General features: G+C 38.2%; 1 protein-coding gene across 1 annotated transcript in view; it reads left to right on the top strand.

The window, feature by feature from the left end:
* LOC124623171 (sodium channel protein para) overlaps positions 1–21,196 on the top strand; it is an 876,466-nt gene that overhangs the window by 660,456 nt on the left and 194,814 nt on the right. Inside the window, exon 26 of the mRNA XM_047148975.1 lies at positions 11,281–11,403. Coding sequence (XP_047004931.1) covers positions 11,281–11,403 — 123 coding nt within the window. The remainder of the gene's footprint in view (positions 1–11,280; positions 11,404–21,196) is intronic.

The following is a 21,196-nucleotide window of genomic DNA, read 5'->3' on the forward strand; positions in this document are numbered from 1 at the left end:
GTGGTGGTGGGGTGTTTCTCATCCTCAATAGTGTCCAGAAGACCCAGAAACAGTGTATCCATTGTCATTTTTGCTTCACTACCATAGAGCAGAAAATATTGTCAAACTTGTAGTGTCTTGCTTTGCTGTGCTGTTGCAAATGTTACGATGTGCAGTATTGTGTACCAATCTTTCTGTCTGACATCAAGATCACATCCACCATTGTCTCGTGTTCTGTGACACAATTTGTCTGTAGTTGGCATGTAGTTCTCATCCTGTGGGTGATGTCTCAATATGAATGTGGGTGATGTCTCAATATGAAATCCTCTCAGATAGTAACCTCAATTAGAAAACTTTTCCACAGCCAGTGTTCATCATGCAGGATACTCTATGCTGCCAAATAATGTCCAGTACAAGGAACCTTACAATTTCCAAAGCGTGAGCAGTCAGATCCCCTTTTGTAACAGTGTAACAGGTGAGGTAGCCAGTGCATATTATTATCCATCAATTCCTATTTGTCAGCTTTAGGAACCTTTCCAAGAAATCAATTCCAATTCTGTGGAATGGTGCTTCTGCAAGCAGAATTGCTACCAGATGGCATGGAGGTAATTGCATCACTTGCATCAATTATTGGCATGCTTTACAGAGGCTCAAATAGTGTCTAGGAGATCGGTAGAGGCTTGGCCCTGATACCTGGGGCTGATTCTGTGTGGAGTCTTTACAGATCCCAGGTGAACAGCTGTTGAAGCATTGTGGAAAAACTTCAGGATAGCTGGACATAGATGAGTTGGGATGGCAGGGAACCATTTTAGCGCCATTGGATCATCGTTTCTCTTATGCAGTGTTGTGTCTATTAATTTGAATTCTCATTCAGTGAGTTCCTCTATGGTTTTCAAAAATACTGAATCTTCACTCAGTTCAGCAGCAATGTCATTTAATGTAATAACGGCTGAGATTTAATCCATGCTACTATGTTCTACCACAGAATTCCTTGAAAGACAGTCGATGTCCATATGTGTGTGTGTCCATTTTTTATGCCACTCAGATGTCTTATTCCTAAAACCTCATTCCCAGTATTGCCAGCTGACCCAGTGGATCATTCAAGCTAATCAGCCATTGTAGAGACTGGTGGTCTGTGCAGTGATCAGTGGTTTGCCAAATAAATATGACTGGACAACTCCAGAGAACTCTTTCTCAGTAGTAGAGTAATTCATCTCAGATTTGCAGAGTTCCCTGGAAGCATAAATTATAACTTTTTCAGCACCTTCCTGGATTTGTACTAGAACAGCACCTATCTGATAACCTCTAGAGTTGGTGTGAAGTGCTATATTGGCATTCTCTCATGCTATTTAGGACTGGAGAAGATGTTAGCATCTCCTTAAGGAAAAAGAAATATCTTTTCTGCATCTTGTTTCAAAAAAAATTAGCCTCTCCCTGCAGTCTACTCTGCATTTACACCTACTTCTCAAGTCACTGTATGGTGCTTCTTGAGGGTGCCCCTTACCACTACTTGTCATTGTATGTATTGTATTGTATGTTAACCGGGGCCTAGAAACGATGGAGAGGCTCCGTCCCCGCTGCAGCCACAGTGGTCCACAACCCCACGACGACTACCGCAGTCCACTTCATCCCTCTGCCACCCTACACCAAACCCAGCGTTATTGTGTGGTTCGGCCCTCAGTGGACCCTCCCAGGGAATGTCTCACACCAGACGAGTGTAGCCCCTATGTTTGCATGGTAGAATAATGGTGGTGTACACGAATGTGGAGAATTTGTTTGTGCAGCAATCGCCGACATAGTGTAGCTGAGGTGGAATAAGGGGAACCAGCCCGCATTCGCCGAGGCAGATGGAAAACCGCCTAAAAACCATCCACAGACCAGCCGGCTCACCAGACCTCAACACAAGTCCGCCGGGCAGACTCGTACCGAGGACCAGGCGCTCCTTCCCGCCCGGAAAGCCGTGTGTTAGACTGCATGGCCAACTGGGTGGGCACTACTTGTCATTTCTTTTCCTTTTCCATTCACAAATAGAGTGAGGGAGAAATTACTGACTAGCAGTAGTTCTTCCAAGAGATGTGCCTTGGTCCAGAAGTCTTTTATGAATCATCAATAATACAAGCGCATTTTGAGAAAGCTTCTCACATCACAAATGTCCCAAGGAGTCAGAAAATCTTTGACTGCTCTTATTTTCTCTGGATTAGGATGAACTCCATCAGCATTCACTAGGTGCTCCAAGAATTTTATTTTTTATTGAGCAAAGAGACAGTCTTTGGTTTCAGGTGGAGGCCTGCAGTCTAAACAAACTTCAACAATGTTGCCAGGCTGCTTAGATGTTCTTCAGATGTCTTCAGAAAACTAATAGTGTCATCCAGATAGCAAAGACACATTCATCATGTGAGATGTTGATTGAGGTTGTCCATCATACCCTCAAAGGTGGCTAGAGTGTTACATGTTCCAAACAGCATAACTCTGAACTCTTAGAGGCTGTCAGAAGTTATTAAGGCAGTCTTTTCTAGAACAGCCTCATCAACCTTGATTTGTTAGTAGCTTGTCTGCAAGTTCATAATTGAGATATACTTTATTTCTGTCGAGCAGTCAAGTGTGTCGTCAGTGTGGGTTAATGGATAGATGCCTTTCTTCATGATTTTGTTCAGCTGTTAGTAATATCTGTCACTCTATATGAGCACTGGCTACTTGGTGGATTACCTCATTGTTAATAAGATGTTTTATTGTGAGTCACTTGGACTGTCTTTTCTCCACTCTTGATTAGAAAGCATGTGAAAATTGGCGCAGAATGGCTAACACTCACTGACAGTGTTTCTTGGTCAGCCATCCTGTTGACAGTTTGATAGTAGCATCCTCTCTTACATTGTCTGTAGAAAATGACTCGCTGTGGATGCCATTAAGCAGCTGTTTCTGAACTGGTTCATGTGACCCTGTGCATGTCCCTTTAGGGATGAGTTTTGGCTGCTTGTGACAATTAGAGATCCAAAGTTCTCCTTGACCACTTACTGCGTGTACAATCATCACTTGCATGTAGATTTTGTCTATAAGCTTGAGTAGTTTTTTGCAATGGATGAGAGTTTCACAGTTTGGTTGAGCATGTAGATTATAAAACTGATGATGGCAGGATAACAATGTCTCCAACAGCAAATAACTGCCCAGAGCAATCTTTGCTATGTGTGCTTGTTGAAACATCTTTGTCAGTCTGGAACTCTGGTCTTATTTATAGAACAAGTTGTGCGAATGAATAAATATGCCAGGGGAAAGGAAATATGATCCACATCTTCTTCATTTTTATCATTGCTCTAGTCTTTTCATTGATTTTCCAGGAAGTCTTTGGCGTATATTGTGTTTCAAAGCTTTGACTTTATAGAAAGTCCGAACTGGCACATAGAAATTTCTTATAGTAAGGAAGCTCTGGCAGACTGTAAATGCCTTAGGAGTATAGCGGTACCACTGACTGAAAAGCAGAAAAGTTGAGTCACCGACAAGAACACACAAAAAGAAAGAAAACTTGCTAGCTTTCAGAATAATTCCTTTCTCAAACTAAAGTGCAGACACACACACACACACACACACACACACACACACACACACACACACATATGCACACACACACTTGTGTCCCTACATATTGCAGGCTGGAAGCACAGTACCAGGATTGCTGTTCAGCAGGTGGGCTAGCGTGGGTTGGAGATTGTGTTGGATGTGGTTAGAGAGAGAGAGAGAGAGAGACAGACAGACATGAAGAGGGGTTGGGTTGGGTAGCTAGAGGCTCAGAGGGAGGAAGCTGGTTTGCTGGCTAGGAATGGGGGCAGGAGGGGTGGCAGGGCTAGGCATGTGAATCATGGGTGCTGGAGCCGGTGGCTAGCAGTGCATAGTGAAGCTGACATAGGGATGTGAATTGGGAGGGGGTGATAGGTCAGAGGATTTAGAAACTGTTGGATGGAAGGTGTGGGGTCAGTGGGTTAACAGTGATTGAAGCCTGAAGGGTTATTGGAGCAAAGGATGTGTTGCAAGGGTAACCACCATCTCCATAGATTGGAAAAGCTGGTGGTGGAGAGAAGGATCCAGCTAGCCCAAATTGTCAAGTAGCCATTGAAATTGAGCATGATGTTCCACTTGGTGGTCAACTTTGTTCTTGGCCACAGTTTGGTGCTGCCATTATACTATTGGAGAGATGGTTGGTAGTCATACCAACATAAAAAGCTATACAGTGACTGTAGCAGAATTGGTATATTGCATGGCTGGTTTTACAGGTGGCCCTGCCTATGACGGGGTGGGATAAGTGTGCGACAAGGCCAGAGTAACAAGTGGTGGATTGAGCAGGTCTTGCATCTGAGTCTTCCCTGTGGCAAGGGTTAGGAGTAGGATGGGCATAGGGATTGACTGGGATGTTGATGGGCATAGGAGTGGACTAGGATGTTGTATAGGTTGGCTGGGTGACAGAGCACCACATTAGGGGGTGGGTTGGGAAGGGGCTAGGGTGGGTTGACGTTATTTCAGGGCATGATGATAGATAATCAAAGCCCTAACAAAGCACATGGTGTAGTTGCTCCAGTCCTGGATTATACTGGCTGATGAGGGAGGTGCTCCTTCGTAGCTGATTCTTGGACTGGTGGGGGGATTGGAGCTGTTTGAGGATACGGTAAAGGAAATTTGGAAATTTGTTTGTAGAATAGCCCCAACACCCCCCTTCCCATTAGTCCATCTATGAGACTGCAAACCTGGCACTGTGCATCCGCTGGCACTCTATAGGGATGATCATGCATGTGTGTGGGGGGTGGGGATGCACACGCGCGTGCATGTCTGGGTAGATGGGTGTGTTTGTACTCTAGCTCAAGAAAGATGCTAGCTAGCACTAGCAAGTTTTCTTTCATTATTGTGTGTCCCTCTTAATAACTCAATGCTTCTGGTTCTTGTGACTGATCTCCTTTATTCACAAAGTATTTACAGTGAAATTTTTTTCTTTATATGATCATTAATTTGTATGAGGGTAAAGAATGTAACTATAGTATGATTTGATTCCTACTGACACCTATGGTACAAGATTAGAGTAATTAATACTGATTTGATAAGAAGTAATATAAAATTAAATGGTTGTTAAATATGTTATTAGAAAAAGTGCGTCATCATTCATGTATAAATGCATAACATATCACTCACTCCCTCAAATACTTTGAAATCACTAATTTTTTGCAAAGCTATAGAATCTAATACTTCAGTTTACTTTGTTGGATACACTGTTTGTCAAATCATGGGCCACAGAATATATTTTTGTTAGTTATTATATCATGGTTTCAATATAAATCTTTTTTATTTGGTTTGAACATGTCTTTCCTGGCATAATTTGCTATATAGTTTATAATAAATTATGCACCGAGTTCAAATATTACCACATGTGCCACTCATTTTATGCAAATTTCTAAAGATATTAATATCATTCCTTTTACCACAGTTCAGTATTGAAATAATGGAAAACACAACTGTGTAATGTTGATGATACCCATAGTGTGTTAGCAAAATTTTTGTTGTTTGATGCTGATCTGCTAACAAATAAGAACATGAATTAAATCACCATTTGGTAAACTGAACTTTGTAATCTGCATTACAGTCCATTAATGAACAACTTATTTATGGATGTTATGTAGCGCCACGTGATGATAATAATAATGATAAACAATGACTAGTATTTACACTCCCAATAATATGTTTTACATTACTTGTCAGCACAAATGTGGACATATTACTTTCCATGAAGTAGAAAACTATACTATTTGTATTATTTTCAGGACTGTGAAATCTGTTTACTTGTAGTTTATGAGAACAATGGTTTTTTGTCCCAAAGGCACATATTGACTACAAATATGGACAATATTGTAAAAATAGTGTACTCAGATTTTTGAGTCTTTGGGCACAAAAGCTTTCCTGTTGTTCTCATTTATGAATTTTTCTTAACATAGCAAATTAAGGGATTAAAGAAGAAATTGTGAATGTTTCTGCAGTCTGTGTTTTAGCAATGTGTCACTAACATAAATTTCCCACGGCATAGCTCTCTCTGATAAACCTTGCGGCCATTTGGGCCGGTGCTGCTGATATTCCTGCATTCCGCTCGATGCGGACCCTGCGTGCACTGAGACCATTGCGCGCAGTCTCGCGCTGGGAGGGGATGAGAGTAAGTAGTGGGGGTCATACTGAAAAGGCATGTTATTGTGTAAATGCAAAGATTTATCAAGTACCACTGTGCTGTATATTACTCGTATTTCATGCATTTGAGTAAAAGTGAGGAGATCTTTATGAGAGTTCAGTCTTGAAGTAAGTGAATTACTATTTTTTTTCTGAATGGTGTGTTTACTAATGAACAGAAAGGAATTTGATTGTACATTTCATTAATTGATGGAAATAGAGAGACTTTGGATAAACATTATCTGCGGCTAAGAATAATGAGCAGGTCTTACGTTAGATAATAAAATTTAATTCAATTTTTGTTAACGAACCTATCAAATGTGTGGATTACCAACATCCTTAATTTCCCCACAGTTAAAGCAGCTACTAAGCTTATTAACTGATATGTATGCAGAAGATAGGTGCATGATGTTCAAAATTATTTATTTTCACTTTCCCTCTTGAGTAATAAAATTAATGTGTGTTGGTAAATTAATGTTAAGAACCTTGTATCATCTCATAAGTAGAATTATGAACAAGACTTTGAAGAATGGACTCATTGTACAGTCATGATTACTTTTATGTATAGTGTGAGTCGTGGAAAAAAAAATAGTGTTCTAGAGTGTGTGAAGTCATTAGTGGGAGAGGGAAAGAATATTTTTATAAGTTCCAGTCATGTGTTATATATTTTCATATTCATACCATGAAACTGACAGATCCACAGACACATGAAAATTTAATTCACCAAGTCATTTTATTCAGTTTATTATCTGAACAATGTTTGTAAAAGGATGTATCACAACTATCCTTTAACAAAGCTGAAAATGACATGCTGTACTTGTATTACAGACAGCCAGTTACAGTCTGTGTTTTCACTGTATGTGTACTAACTGTGAGTTGATTTTGTATCTGATCTTGTTACTACCTTTATTCTTTTTAGAAATTATTCTCCATGAATTTTTGAGGTGGGTGACTTTATAGGCCAATGAACAGGTCTCATCTCCACCTCAAATAAATAACACTGTCTGGACTTAGACTAAAAATTAAAATGATTAATTCATTCAGTCACAAATTGTATTATGCTAATTCTTTCATGAAGCAAATTCTCATGGATATGGAACAACTTAAGCTCCACAACAATAGGGAAAAGTATCTGTCACAAGCTGACAACTGTTATTACTAATGCTAAACTGCTCACATGATCAGTAGTGGGAATTACTATAAGACTATTTTTATTGCATTAAGAAGCAGGATACCGGTTTGGTGAATCAATGGTGCAGTAGTAAAATATCGTATTAATATCCTAACCTTTCAGGTTTGATGCCCAGTGAGCCCTAGGATTTTTATCTGTCATTGATCTTTTCTTTCATTTCTGGCAATGTTTTTTAATGTGGAAAACGCAGATTTGCACTGTTGTGCAGAGAATATGATAAACTATAAGTCTTCCTGCAACTGACTGGACAAATTAAAGGTTGTAGGAAGGGTATTGAATACCATCTCCAGTAGGATTAATCCTAGTACAGCACTTTAGTGTTCAAACCGCTCTTTGAGTTGATGAGAGCTATACCTCATTGCTAAAGCTGCTAGTTTGGTAAAAGCCATTGCCCTTCCTCTTACACAATTCAGTTGCTGATTTTACTATTACAACTGAATGAGTTGATTTTACTACTGCAACTGAATGAGCTAAAAACAAAGAATTCACCAAGTCCAGACAGAATCCCCATTCACTTTTACAGACAGTACTCCTTGGCATTGGGCCTGTACTTAACTTGCAGTTATCATGAATATTTAGCCCAACAGAAGATCGCAAGCAGCTGGAAAAAAGTACATATTTCTCCCATATGTAAGAAGGATAAAACAATGGACGTGCAAAATTGCGGATCAATATCCATAATGTCAGCTTCCTGTAGAGTTCTTGACCATATTGTAAGTTTGAATATAATAGATTTCATTGAGAGAGAAGCGCTTTTATGCACAAATAACACAGATTTAGAAAGCATCACTTACGTGAAACTCAGCTTGTCCTTTCTTATGTGATATATTTTGAACCATGGATGAAGACCAACAGGCAGAGTCCATATTCGTAGATTTTTGGAAAGTGTTTGACAGGGTGCCACAGTGCAGACTGTTAACGTAAGTCCAAGCATGTACAGTAGGTTCTCCCATATTTAAGTGACTTGAAGACTTTTTACATAATAGAACCCAACATGTCCTGGATGGACATTGTTCTCAGAGGCAAATGTATCATCAGGAGGGGCAAAGAGGAACGTGATAGGTCCACTTCTGTTCTCCATGTACATAAATGATCTGACAGTGTGGTTGAGCAGCAATCTGTGACTGTTTGCTGATGACACTGTAGTGTATGGGATTGTGTCATCTTTGATTTTCTGTATGAGGATACAAGATGACTTGGATAAAATTTCTTTTTGGTGTGATGAATGGCAGTGGACTGTAAATGTGGCAGATGCAATTTAATAAATATGAGCAGCAAAACAATCCTGCAATGCTTAAATACAGTGTTAGTGATGTGCTGCTTCACACAATTATGTCAATTAAATATCTAGGTGTAACATTACAAAGCAGCTTGAAATGGATCAAGAAAGTAAAGTTGGTTGTAACAAAGATGAGTGGTCAACTTCGGTTTATTGGAAGAACTGTAGGAAAGTGTAGCTCATCTAGAAAGGTTACTACATACAGAACATGTGTGTGACCCATTCTTGAGTACTACTATAACGTTTGGTACTCCAGCCAGTTTGGATTACAGGAAGATACACAATTCAGGAGGTATCTGCTAGATTGGTTACTGTTAGGATTTACCAGCATGAGAGAATTATGGAAATGTGCTGTGAACTCAAATAGGAATCCCTAGAGGGAAGAAGACATTATTGTTGTGAAACACTATTGAGAAAGTGTAGAGATCCAGCATCTGTGAGAGATAGCAAAATGATCCTGCTGCCACCAACATACGTCTGAATTAAGGGTGGTGAAGACGAGATGAGATCAAGGCCTGTTTGGAAGCATATAGATACTTGTTTTTCCCACATCTCAGTTGCAGGTGGAATGGGGATGGGAATGACTAGAAGTGGTATGGGGAACCTCCACAGTGACCATATGGTGGCTTGCGGAGTATGCCTTGCAAGTTTAGTGAATGAATTACAGTGTCAAAATGATAGAAATATCACTAATTGCATCTTTGTTTAATTCATCTTCTGTGGGAAGTAAGTAAGGAAATGGTTTTCAACAGTTATCTTCTTAGACTTCCTTGCAAATGGCAAAGCAAAGAAGACCTGTGACACTCACTTATATAATAATTTATTTGGAATCAGTACACAGATTGATGCAAGAAAATTTGGAAGAAATGTGGAACCAAAAGTGATTGCTTCTAATATTGATCTCCATAATTTGTTACGTGCATTAACAATGCAAGAAAGGTATGCCTGAAACTTACCAGGTATGAGAGTAGAAAGATGAGTCTCTCATTGACATAATGTGACATGAAAGTCATTGAATGGGAAAGGCTACCAACTTGATTCAAGTGTGCTCCCACAAACACTGGCTGAATACGTGCCTGAAATAGCCAAATAAATTGAAAGTTGTACGTTGTTAACTTTCATGGAAATATAAAACTTTATTAGCGCTCTTGCACATGTTATTAAATTTTTCTATTCATGGGTCATAATAATCTTATAAATCAGATCAGTAGACAGGAATCACTCACTATGAGCCAAATGATGAGCAATGAATTGGTTTACTCTTCGACAGTTAATGCCATTTTCTAATCTAATCTAAGCTATATATCACCCACCATTCATGCACAGGTGAAATGTTTCCTGCCCATTATTATGTATTATTATTTTCATCCTTATACTTTCGTATTGAAAACAAAGTTACAGTTGCACATCAAATAGAAAAATATGCATTGTGATTGTCAATGCTTGCTCAGAGTGATTCATAATCTCTAGATAACGTGTGTATAAAAATTCCTTTCTTTCAGAAGTGTGTGTGTGTGTGTGTGTGTGTGTGTGTGTGTGTGTGTGTGTGTGTGTGTGTGTGTGTCTGTGTGTGTGTGTGAGAGAGAGAGAGAGAGAAAGAGAGAGAGAGAGAGAGAGAGAGAGAGACAGAGACAGAGAGAGAGATAACAAACGAGTTCTTACAAACTGTGACTTGATAAATCTTTGTACAGCTTAAGTGAACAATAATAACACAAACTCTGTCAGACTCCCGCCCCCATATTTCCTACTGACTTGATGCCATGTTCTTCAATTCTGTGCCACTCTTCATGTCTGTCTTTCTTAATGTTTATGTATCTTTTTTATTTTACTTTTATAATATGTTGAGTACATCATTGAGCTGATCTGGGTGTTGGTGTTGCACAAAACTTACTGTTTCGTACCTGTAGATAACATCTTTCATTGCTCGCCCGTTTGTGGATATAAAGTATACATGCTTTATGTGTATTTTGTGTGAGTGCTTATGTGTAGTATGTCTAATGCGATTGATGTATTCATTGTACTTATGTATTTGTGTGGTGTGTGTAATATTTCTCTCTGTGTATACTGTATCTATTTGTTTCAGGAAAAGGGTCTTCTTCTACAGTCTTACTGTGCAAACATTTGTTGTATAATATTTCTTTCTTTTTTTCCTTTTTTGTTTCTTTCCCCATCACAGTATCTCAGAATGCTTCAAAACAAATGTTGGTGATAAACCAATTCTTGTAGACATCATCAAGCTAATTTCTCCATGCTGGTGAATTATCTATATGTACTGACCAATTAATTACCTCTCATTAACTAGGAAACTTAAGTAATTGCCTCATGTGCCACATAAATCTAGTTAGAACACTGCAGTTTTCTGATGGTAGTTATGAATTAGTGGCAAATCTTTATCACCATTTTGGGGAAATAAGTCTTGATTATGTGTTTACCATCTGTTTTAGTTTGTGTTGGTAACTGAAAAGACAATTACCCACACAAGCAAATCAGCTTGGAACTCCATACAATACACCTGCGTTTAGTTAGTTGTGTTTCTAGCTCCCTGCTGTGATGTGGTGGTAGTAAGTGTTTGCTCTGAGATGTGCTTCTTTTCCTTCATTTCTGTTTCAACTGTAAAAATTCCTAAATGTATTCACTTCAGGTCTCGCTCATAAACTTCGTAGCATCCTTGTGTGGGGCAGGAGGCATACAAGCCTTCAAAACTATGAGGACTCTCAGGGCCCTTAGGCCTCTTAGAGCTATGTCTAGAATGCAGGGGATGAGGGTATGTACCCAGCAGTCTCATGGGACCTTGGAGGAGAGAAGCTATTTGATGACTGCTTGCATTTATACATTTATGGCACTTTATTTCAGTGGCATGAAAGGTTACTTAATATAGATGTTTCAGCCTGCAAACAAACTAACAGCAATGCTTTGTTAACTTCTTGAAAATCTCTTTTATGTTGCATTATGGGTCACAAAATATTAACATAAAATTAGAAGACTCAAGAAAAAAATACATTCTTTTGTGTCATTAAAAGATTTCTTCCATTCTCCTTGAAAGGTTACCATGAGACTTTGGGAGTAGATTTCTTTAGATTGAAAATGCCCTGAGACTTATTTTTTCTGTCACATTAGCATGCTCTGCTTAGCCCATCCCTTCAGCTAACAGTTTATGTTTCAAACTCCCATTTTCTTCTACACCGCAGATTTTTACCCTAGTCTTGTAGCTGTCATGTGCACTGTAGAACCAATATTTACATCTATTAGAAATGAGAAAATTGAGAAATATTAGCAACTTAAGGCTATATATATATATAAATTTGTTTAAAAAATATAATATTTCTCATGGCATAGCTAGTTTTTGTGTTCTGATTAAAGTAAAGCTGAATGGGTTTTGCGTTATAAATGAACAGACACATTAAAGGAAATGCTGTATGACTTGTCTCTCAGCACCTTTGTGACAGAGAATAAAACCTTTCCAGTGCTTTGGGGATCTGCACTCTTCATACTAACACTGACAGAATTTTTTTTTTGTGTAAGACTCTCACAGCCATTTTTTGAAGAATGCACCTGGTGGTTGATTCTCTGATGTATTAGTCATCGTTCACTAACATAGAAGCACTGTAACAAAAGTAATTATCACAAATGAATTCACAACAGTTTCAGCTACTGTACAAAAATTCAGTTCACTTGCAGAGAACATTTGCATTGCATACACCGTAGGTGACAATAATTGGTTGTTTACATTAAAAAAGATATCAAAATTAAGATTTTTTTTGTATATTGAGACTCAAGTACTTAATGTAGACACTTATTCCAGTTCATAAGTTTTGTAAACTTTTAAAAAGTAAGCTTCTTCAAAAATAATTGCTCACTTGAGCTTTCAAATAACAGCAGAATGCTCAAAAAGGATAGTTGCTTTAACATGACATATGACAGGTGACCTGTCATACAAGTCATTCTGCTTGTAATTTGCATAACAGAACCATTCCTGCAAAACTTACAATATTCCTACTGGGCCTATAACATAGGCATCTTGTAGAGCTTATCTGTGGTATCTGAAACACAAATGTTGGAAGAATAGTAAGGTCTTGTGTGCCCTTTTTTATCACGTAATGTTTGAGAAATATCAGAACCATATGTGTGTTTTCACTGTAGAAATACTTTTTCTTATTTGAAGATCTTTACAGACAATAGAGGGAGCTTTACATGGCAGTGTTAATATATGTGCATGGAGACCCAACTGTGATACCCGAAGTTGGCCTATAGACTGAACTCCAGAACTGATTTAGGGAAACTGAATGCCCATTGTCATTGTAATGTGGGTAAGACTGAATATAATTGCAGGCCCTATTTCCTTCTTTCCTGATGTGTTGATGTTGAAAGAAGTAGAGAATGCACAATCTGCAGCTCTAATCCATGTTGCGAAGCCACTTGTAAGCAAGGAGTCAGATGTTAAGCATTTCCTGTGGCTTACAGGGAACTATTTTTGAAACCTGAAAGGAATATTGCACAATTTTCATCTGTTCAGCTATCATAACTTAATATCAGGTGGGAAAAAAGAAGAAAATCTTAAAAAGGTAAAGCTGTTATGGTATAGTAGGGATTACCTCACAGTTTCTTCTTTCATATGTGGAACTACAAAAGCCCAATTGGGAACACGTGGGATATCCCAGTATATCTCTCTGACTTTGAATCACCTTGGTATCCATCTGTTTGGCTCACAAATGAATTTTTCCCAACAGCTGTTTCTGCTGAGAACATTTTACAGTAATGGTAGATCAAAGCTCACAAGATTCTTCCTTTGATGTAATGACACCGTGTGGAACTTGTTCATTGTTGCACGGAGTGGTGTAGTTTGACATCCACACAGACATGCCACACCATGCTGCACCGAATCTCATTCCTTTGTTTCATGTGGTGTAGCCATTGTGGACATGGTGTAATCGAGTGATGTGAACCAGTGTGCAGTACCAGACACGTAGGCTTGGGGCACTGCGGCAGAGGTGTACAACTTAGGTGCATTGTCTAATAGGTGCTTAATAATTCAGGTGGAGAATGTAATTCTCGCAGGTTCACTTTTTTACTCGTGCAGCACATTACTCTTATTTTATTCTTCAAAATGAAGACACTGAAGTACACAAGTAATTTATCCATTTTTCCAATCACAACATGTGGATGAAGGCTGTAATCAAATTAACTTCATAATAGACTGCAACAAGAAGAAAATCAGTGTGCAGTGTTTGTCTTGATTGAATAGTGTGTAGTCGAATGGTATCCAGTCTTGCTTCCCATTCCCCGAGTGCACCAGACGAACAGGCATGAGCACTGCATCATTGAACAGCTTCCACTCTTGATTCCTGTTGCTTGTCTGTTTCAGACAAAGGGGGTTGAGCAGTGCATATTCAGATAGTTAAAACTTTTGCTTCTCATTGCCCATCTTTTTCTGAAGCTCATAATGCCTTTTCCTTTTGTGTTTCACCAGTTGTTATTTGGGTAGTGGAAATGATTTGGCTTCAAAAATAATACTTTGTATACACTGTTAACAAAAGCAGTGGTTTATTGGAATTTGTGTAAGGATTTTAAAATTGTCCAGGTTTTATGGCTCTGGCACCATATTTTCCTGTTATGAGTGTTGCATCACTGTTGTGTGGCTTTGGAATTCCAGCTCATCCTGCAGTTCCCTGGGTGTGGAGCTTCCTTCAAGTTGTTTTGGTGCCGACAGAGTTTGCAAATGCAACATTCATTTCTGCAGTGATTTTGCAGCTATCATCCCTTTTATTTGTCACAAACCTCTTCAATGACACTTTCATTCACGTTGTGACCTCATGGATGATGTTTTCTGGCCATCCCCCTAAATAACAGTAGATATAGGCTACTTTATTTGCAGTGGGAATGTGTTAATTAAATCAGGAATTTGTGGGGCTGGAAATACCGTATTTACTCGAATCTAAGCCGCACTCGAATCTAAGCCGCACCTGAAAAATGAGCCTCGAAATAAAGGAAAAAAAAAATTCCCAAATCTAAGCCGCACCTGAAATTTGAGCCTCGAAATTCAAGGGGAGAGAAAAGTTTCAGGCCGAACCTCCAAATCGAAACAAAGTTGGTCCATTGTAATATGAGACACAATTTAGGTCGAATGAATGACGATACAGCTACAGTAGTTTGGTTCGAGTTGTAAGCTTAGCACTTAAGCTTTACCAGGTAGCCGTTGCTATGAGTCAGGCGCTCCGTCCGTATTTATACGGATACCCTTCCTTTTTTCACGTGCTTCGTCTGGTTTGAATTGATTGCTTATTTTGCTTTGATCTGATAAGTGCCGTTTTCTATGTTATAGGTGTTTACTTCAGTCACTCTAAGCTGAAAATGCATTACTATATTGTGTCATGCATTGTTTGTCGCATTCTGATAGTGCGTGTTTACGGCCTGTCGCTGCTCGTGGCATGGCTTGCTTTTGTGCGCGCTACCGCCGCCTACAATTAAAAAAAGAGAGGAATCGTCTCATTAGCGAAACAATGGCAAGAGACTGCTATTTGTTGTTACTTACACTGCTGCTTTCTTTGATAATGATCAACAAGAACCAAATAATAGACTGCGTATGATAGAACATGTTCTGAACGAGAGTTTGGCGAAAATTTTTCTCCGTTTGAAAATCTTGGCGGTCGTTTCTTTAGTACATCAAATTCTGCACAGAAATTAGTCATCTTAGATTTAAAAATCTAGTCAGTTGCCGTGCTTCATTTCTGACTGTATCACTATTAGGCATAAGAGTAATACGAATATGAACATGACACGGTACGTATATTCTTCCGCGATTGCTGTTGTCTCACGCTAGTTTCGTAGTTTATTAGGCAGACAGGATTTAAATGAGATAGAAGCAAACACGAAAGAATACATGGCAGAATGTTTATATTCGAATTATTCTTATGGTGAAGAGAATACTGCATGTGATTCACATTTCATCAAGTTCCTATTAGCAACCATCTCTTCTCACAGGTAAGAAAAAATTCAGAACGTAGAGTTGGCCATATTGACAAAAATCTCAGTCTTGCCAGTCAGATTTTCGTAGTACATTGAAATTCTGCTACATTCGAAGATGAACAATACGGAATTTGTATTTACTTCATTGGATAATGTATGAAAATCCAGTGGTCGAAACTCGGGCGGAGAAAAAAAGCTCGTCTTCCAATTTTTTTTTTTAAATTTTTTTTACTGACGCAGAGGTTTTGGCACCAGTATTTATCTTTGTGCCTACAAAGGATGCCTGTGTAGCGCTACATATATTCGATGGCAGAAGTTAGTTATGGCGGCACCTACCAACATTTTTCAGAACTTCCGCTTGCTTCGCACTCGATTCTAAGCCGCAGACGGTTTTTTGGATTACAAAAAGCGGAAAAAAAGTGCGGCTTAGATTCGAGTAAATACGGTAGCTGTGAATAAAATGAATCACACTGATTTTATATGTTGGATGGCATTTTCTTCATAATGTGCCTGAAAACAATCATTTGAATTCTGTTCATGCTAAGAACTGCACACCTACTGCACTTCTTTAGCTGCAAGGTGTGTTGGACAAACGGTATGAAACTGACAACCTTCATACATTTAAATAATGCTATATTTCATTGGTTAAAAATCAGTATTAGTGACTTAGTAGGCTTTCGTGGTATAATAATTCTTGATAGTCTCCTTGGCTTTACTGTCATATCCTAAAATCAACATGATTCAATATTTCAGTCTCTCCACCATCTTCTGCAAAAATGTGTTACTGCTGGAACACTGAAAACTGATGCAAAGGCTGCAAATTAACATCCTATATAGGCCACTCTCCACATTTGCTGCCCTTCAAGACAGGGCAAGTAATGCCACCTTTAGTAGAACACTGGTGGCAATGATGTATTGCAATCAGAGACTAACCTCAGATACTTGGGTTGGCCACATGGATGAATGTAGTCTTTTGATGCAGGATAGTACAGGTTTCCACGTTCTGCTAAGAGGAAAACCATTGCCTCTATTGATCAAATTGTCTGCTGACCTAATTTCAGTTACATCTTTATAAACACTGTTCAGAAAACTGTAAGTATTTGCAACTATTACAATCTTGTCAAGTTTCATCATGTCTTCCTCATTTAGGCAATGTTCTGCTACTGCCAATTTTTCTGGCTGTTTTACCTTTGTCTGTCGGAAATGCTCCATGCTCTTTTCCTGAACTGTGTGAATTGAATGGCCAATATAAGCCTTCCCACACTGACATATAACTTTATATATGCCTGTCTTCCTAAGTCCCAAACCATCTTTCACAGATCCAAGTAGTGCCCTTATCTCAGAATGTGGATGGAACACACTCTTAATGTTAAAACCCCTTAGAAATCTTCCAGTCATATAGTGTGTCCCCAGCATAAGGAATAATGGCCACAGATCTATGCTTCTCCTCATGCATATCCGGGATGATCCAAACTCCATAGCCCATCGAATTTGCTTATTACAGAATCAATTTTTTGTAAACATAGCCATGTGCAACTTCTTGGGTTAAGCTGTTCGTATCAGAAATGGCATGTGCTCTGCATACCAGAGTCCTAAGAATGCCATTGCATTGGTATGGTGGATGGCAGCTCTTAGCACACAGACACCAATTGATGTGTATTGGCTTTCAGTGAAAACTATGTCCCAGAGTACCATTTTGTTTTTTGTAAACTCTATCACTCAGCTTACAGAAGAATTCTGCTTAGGTTGTGTGGTATGCCAAAGCTGCATAAGGAAGGGAATTCCTTTATGCCTTATTGTTAGTAATTTGGGAGCACGCACTAATAACCTGGCAAAGTATTTAACATCTGTTTTCAGCCCACATGTTGTCAAGTGTGAACATGATATCTCCTAGTCGGTGGATTTTATTTGACCATTGAAATCCGTGAGGCCGGATTTTTCACATTTACTAGTGATTTTTGACATGGTATCTCTATTTACACAAGTATCTCTGGAAAATCCTCAAGTATGATTAATGAAAAACTGGTTAGAGAATTGGTGGAGCTTTGTCATCATGTGCTGACATCCACATATTTTTCATTTAACCCTACTGTGGGCGCACCTTTCGTACTTTCATGAGTGGGCACATTGCGGCTTTTACACAGCAATTAGTGTTACATTTTTAACCTAAAGAAAAATAATCGTTACATAATTGCCAGTTACATTTTATTGGAGAAAACATAACATAACATTCCATGGCTGTATAAAAATAATCTTTTATTTATTTGTTGCTGTCACAATTGTCTATTATTGCCATTGTAATTTATAACAAGCCGATATTCTTTATTGCCTTGATGGTTCTTTTAATGAAATCCTCCATTATGAAATGGAGCATTCATAAACTCTCACTCCTGTTTATGATTGTGAATAAATTAGTCAACTTCCATCTGCAGCTCACTTTCACATTGTACACATTTTCTATCTATGATACCATGTTTCTTGCATAAATTTTTCTTACATTTCATACATACTGTTTTGGTTCTGTTCTTTTTATGCCTGCCACATAAGTAACAAATTCCAGGTTTTGTTGGCTCCTTGGTATTCTCTTCTTCATGCCTATATTTGGTCAAGAAGGTATGAATATCCTTGGGAATTGTCTCAAGTAATGCTGGTTGATTCAAATGTTCTTCTATTAGGTCCAGAGCAAGATGTTTCAAAAAAATTCGTCTTCTTTCTTTATTGTCAGGATTGTTGAATTTGAAAATAATGTTTGCATTCATAATAATGTTTACATTTATCCCAGCAGTATCTCAATGTCTGTAGAAAAGTGCAAGTGGCCATCGTCGCGCTATTCTGGAAGTACTGTAGGATAAGTACATCTGATCTACAGTGTCTGCTCCTCCTTTGGTAGCATTGTAGTCCAAATTCACTCTCTATTTCTTAGTCTCTTGACCTATTTCATTTGTGCTTTGCATTGTCAATAAAAAATCACAGATTTGTTCTTTTTCGGAGCAGTCGAGACCATGCAAAAAACGTCTTGAAAACCGAAGAGACATGACTGGACTCCTCAGGTTTTATTTGCTTGGAATTCTTGAGATATTTCCTTCTTATTTTTTTCCCCATGTTTCCCAAGAAAGTCAAACCTTTACCGAGGAGATTTTCAGCCAGGGGGCAGCTACTGTTGTAATTGTCAGTCATAAGATTTCTGTTCATTTTCTCAATTGGTGTCACTAATCTTGGCACAATGTTATCAGGCTTGTTACACTTCAGTTAGAGTCCTGGAATCTGCTTGCCACAGAAAATATCTAAGTTCAGGGTGTAAAATGTTTTGGCATCACACATCTCGTCAATAGTGACAAACTCACTGACATTGTATTGAGCTAGGCAATTGTTGACAAACACTTGATGGAAGTCCCGAATAGGTGCTAGTTTGTCACTTTGTTTTCTTTCATTCCAGTTGCCCAGGTCGTCGAACCTAAGAGTTCGAAGCAGAAAGCAAAAGTGCTTATAGCTGAAGAGAGCTCGTAAAAGAATCATTCCTGTACCATCTGCATCCCACAGTTCACAGCAGTTTGTGTTTCCTCCTTTCTTTATATCTATTAGATATAATTCACCTAAAAGAGCCTTTATCTGTGGTTTTGTGGTGTCTCATGCAGTCTCATTCTCTTGAATATTGAACTTCAGCTCTTTTACTATTCTGGATGTATCGGTTTGTATTTTCCACAATTTTGTCAATCATCCCATCAGTAATAAATAGGTAAAATGCATCAATTTCTATTTCCGTGATTTCAGCACTTGCTTTTGGACCTGCAAAACTTTTAGGATGTTCTTGGCCTTGGTTTTAGAAGAAGAAGGAAGGGGTTCACTTATCCAAATACTTTCCTTATCTTTTTCTACGTAAAATCGGTAATCATCTGTTTGTTGTCTTCCCTCTTCAACCAAATTTTCACCAATCACGATAAATTTTATCTCCACCAAGTTGTATCTCAGTCCTAGGTAATTGCATTGATGAATTAAAGTCACCCAACCCAATTGACATAATCTGCCTCTCTGAACACCATGTGACCACTGGTATAGGAACTAGGCCTAAGCACAATGAGAAACTCAGACAGGAGAGTGCTGCAAATGTTAGAATAAGGAAAGGTTCTCATAAAAGTATAATTAAAAATAATGTAAGTATATTTCATCAAAATATTGGGAGTTTAAAGAATAAAGTAGATGAGCTTCTGGTTTGTTTAGAAGATTTAGAAGCTGAGAATGAAATAGATATACTATGCCTGTCTGAGCATCACATTGTTGCTGATATGAATAAGGTAAATGTAAGTGGTTATAAGCTCTCTGCACATGTAATGAGAGAAAATATGGAGAAAGGAGGAGTTGCCATATATGTCAAAAGTTATCATTGTGCAAAAAGTATAGAAACAAAAAAGTTTTGTGTAGAGAAACATATAGAAGCATGTGCCTGTGAGCTTAAATTAAATAAAGGCACATTTATAATTGTAACTGTATATAGGTCCCCATCAGGAAATTTTCATCTATTTCTGAAAAATTTGGACTCCTTGTTGTGCCATCTGTCAGACAGAGGGAAGCAAATTATTATTTGTGGGGACTTCAATGTAGATTCTCTGAAAGAGGGTAATAGGAAAAATGACCTTGAAGTATTACTCGGTTCTTTCAATTTGACACCCGTTATTGATTTTCCTACTCGGGTGGTAAAGGATAGCAGCTCACTGATAGATAACTTCTTTATAGACCAAGATAAGTTTAACCAGATAAATGCTCAGCCTGTTGAGAATGGTCTTTCTGATCATGGTGCACAGCTAGTTACAATATATGACATAGCTCCATTCAGCAATACTAAACAGTCCTCCAAAGTAGTACGTTCAGTCAACGATTTAACAATTGCAAATTTCAGGGAAAGCCTACAGCAGTTAGACTGGGATGAGGTGTACCGTGAACCTGATGCCAATTGAAAATATAATTTATTTCATGACATTTTTGTAAATGCATTTGAAAACTGCTTCCCCAAGAAAATAGTTAAATATACTCGTAAGAAACCTTGTAACAAACCATGGCTTACTAAGGGTATAAAAATATCTTGTAACCGGAAAAGGGAAATGTATCTGACAGCAAGAAAGAGTAGTGACCCAGAAACTATCAAACATTATAAAAACTACTGTGTTATATTAAGAAAAGTTATTAAAAAATCCAGGAGTATGTGTATCATGTCTGAAATCAGCAACTCTGATAATAAAATTAAAACAATTTGGAATATTATTAAAAGAGAAACAGGTCAACCAAGAGCAGAGGAAGACAGTATTACCATCAAATTGAATGAAAACTTTACGAACAAAAAGTCAGAAGTTGAAAATATTTTTAATAATCATTTTCTAAATGTTGTGGATATAGTAGGTTCCAGGTGTTCATTAGAAGATGCTAGGCTGTTAATGGAAGAGGCCATACCTATGCAATTTGATACAATTGAAATCTCACCCACTTCTCCCTCTGAAATTAGGAAAATAATAAACTTGCTTAAAAGCAAAAACTCACATGGAATTGATGGCATTTCCAGCAAAATACTAAAAGCTTGTTCTCAACAGATAAATAAGATTCTC

The sequence above is a fragment of the Schistocerca americana genome, chromosome 7, assembly GCF_021461395.2.
Source record: "Schistocerca americana isolate TAMUIC-IGC-003095 chromosome 7, iqSchAmer2.1, whole genome shotgun sequence".
In the NCBI taxonomy this organism is placed as follows: domain Eukaryota; kingdom Metazoa; phylum Arthropoda; class Insecta; order Orthoptera; family Acrididae; genus Schistocerca; species Schistocerca americana.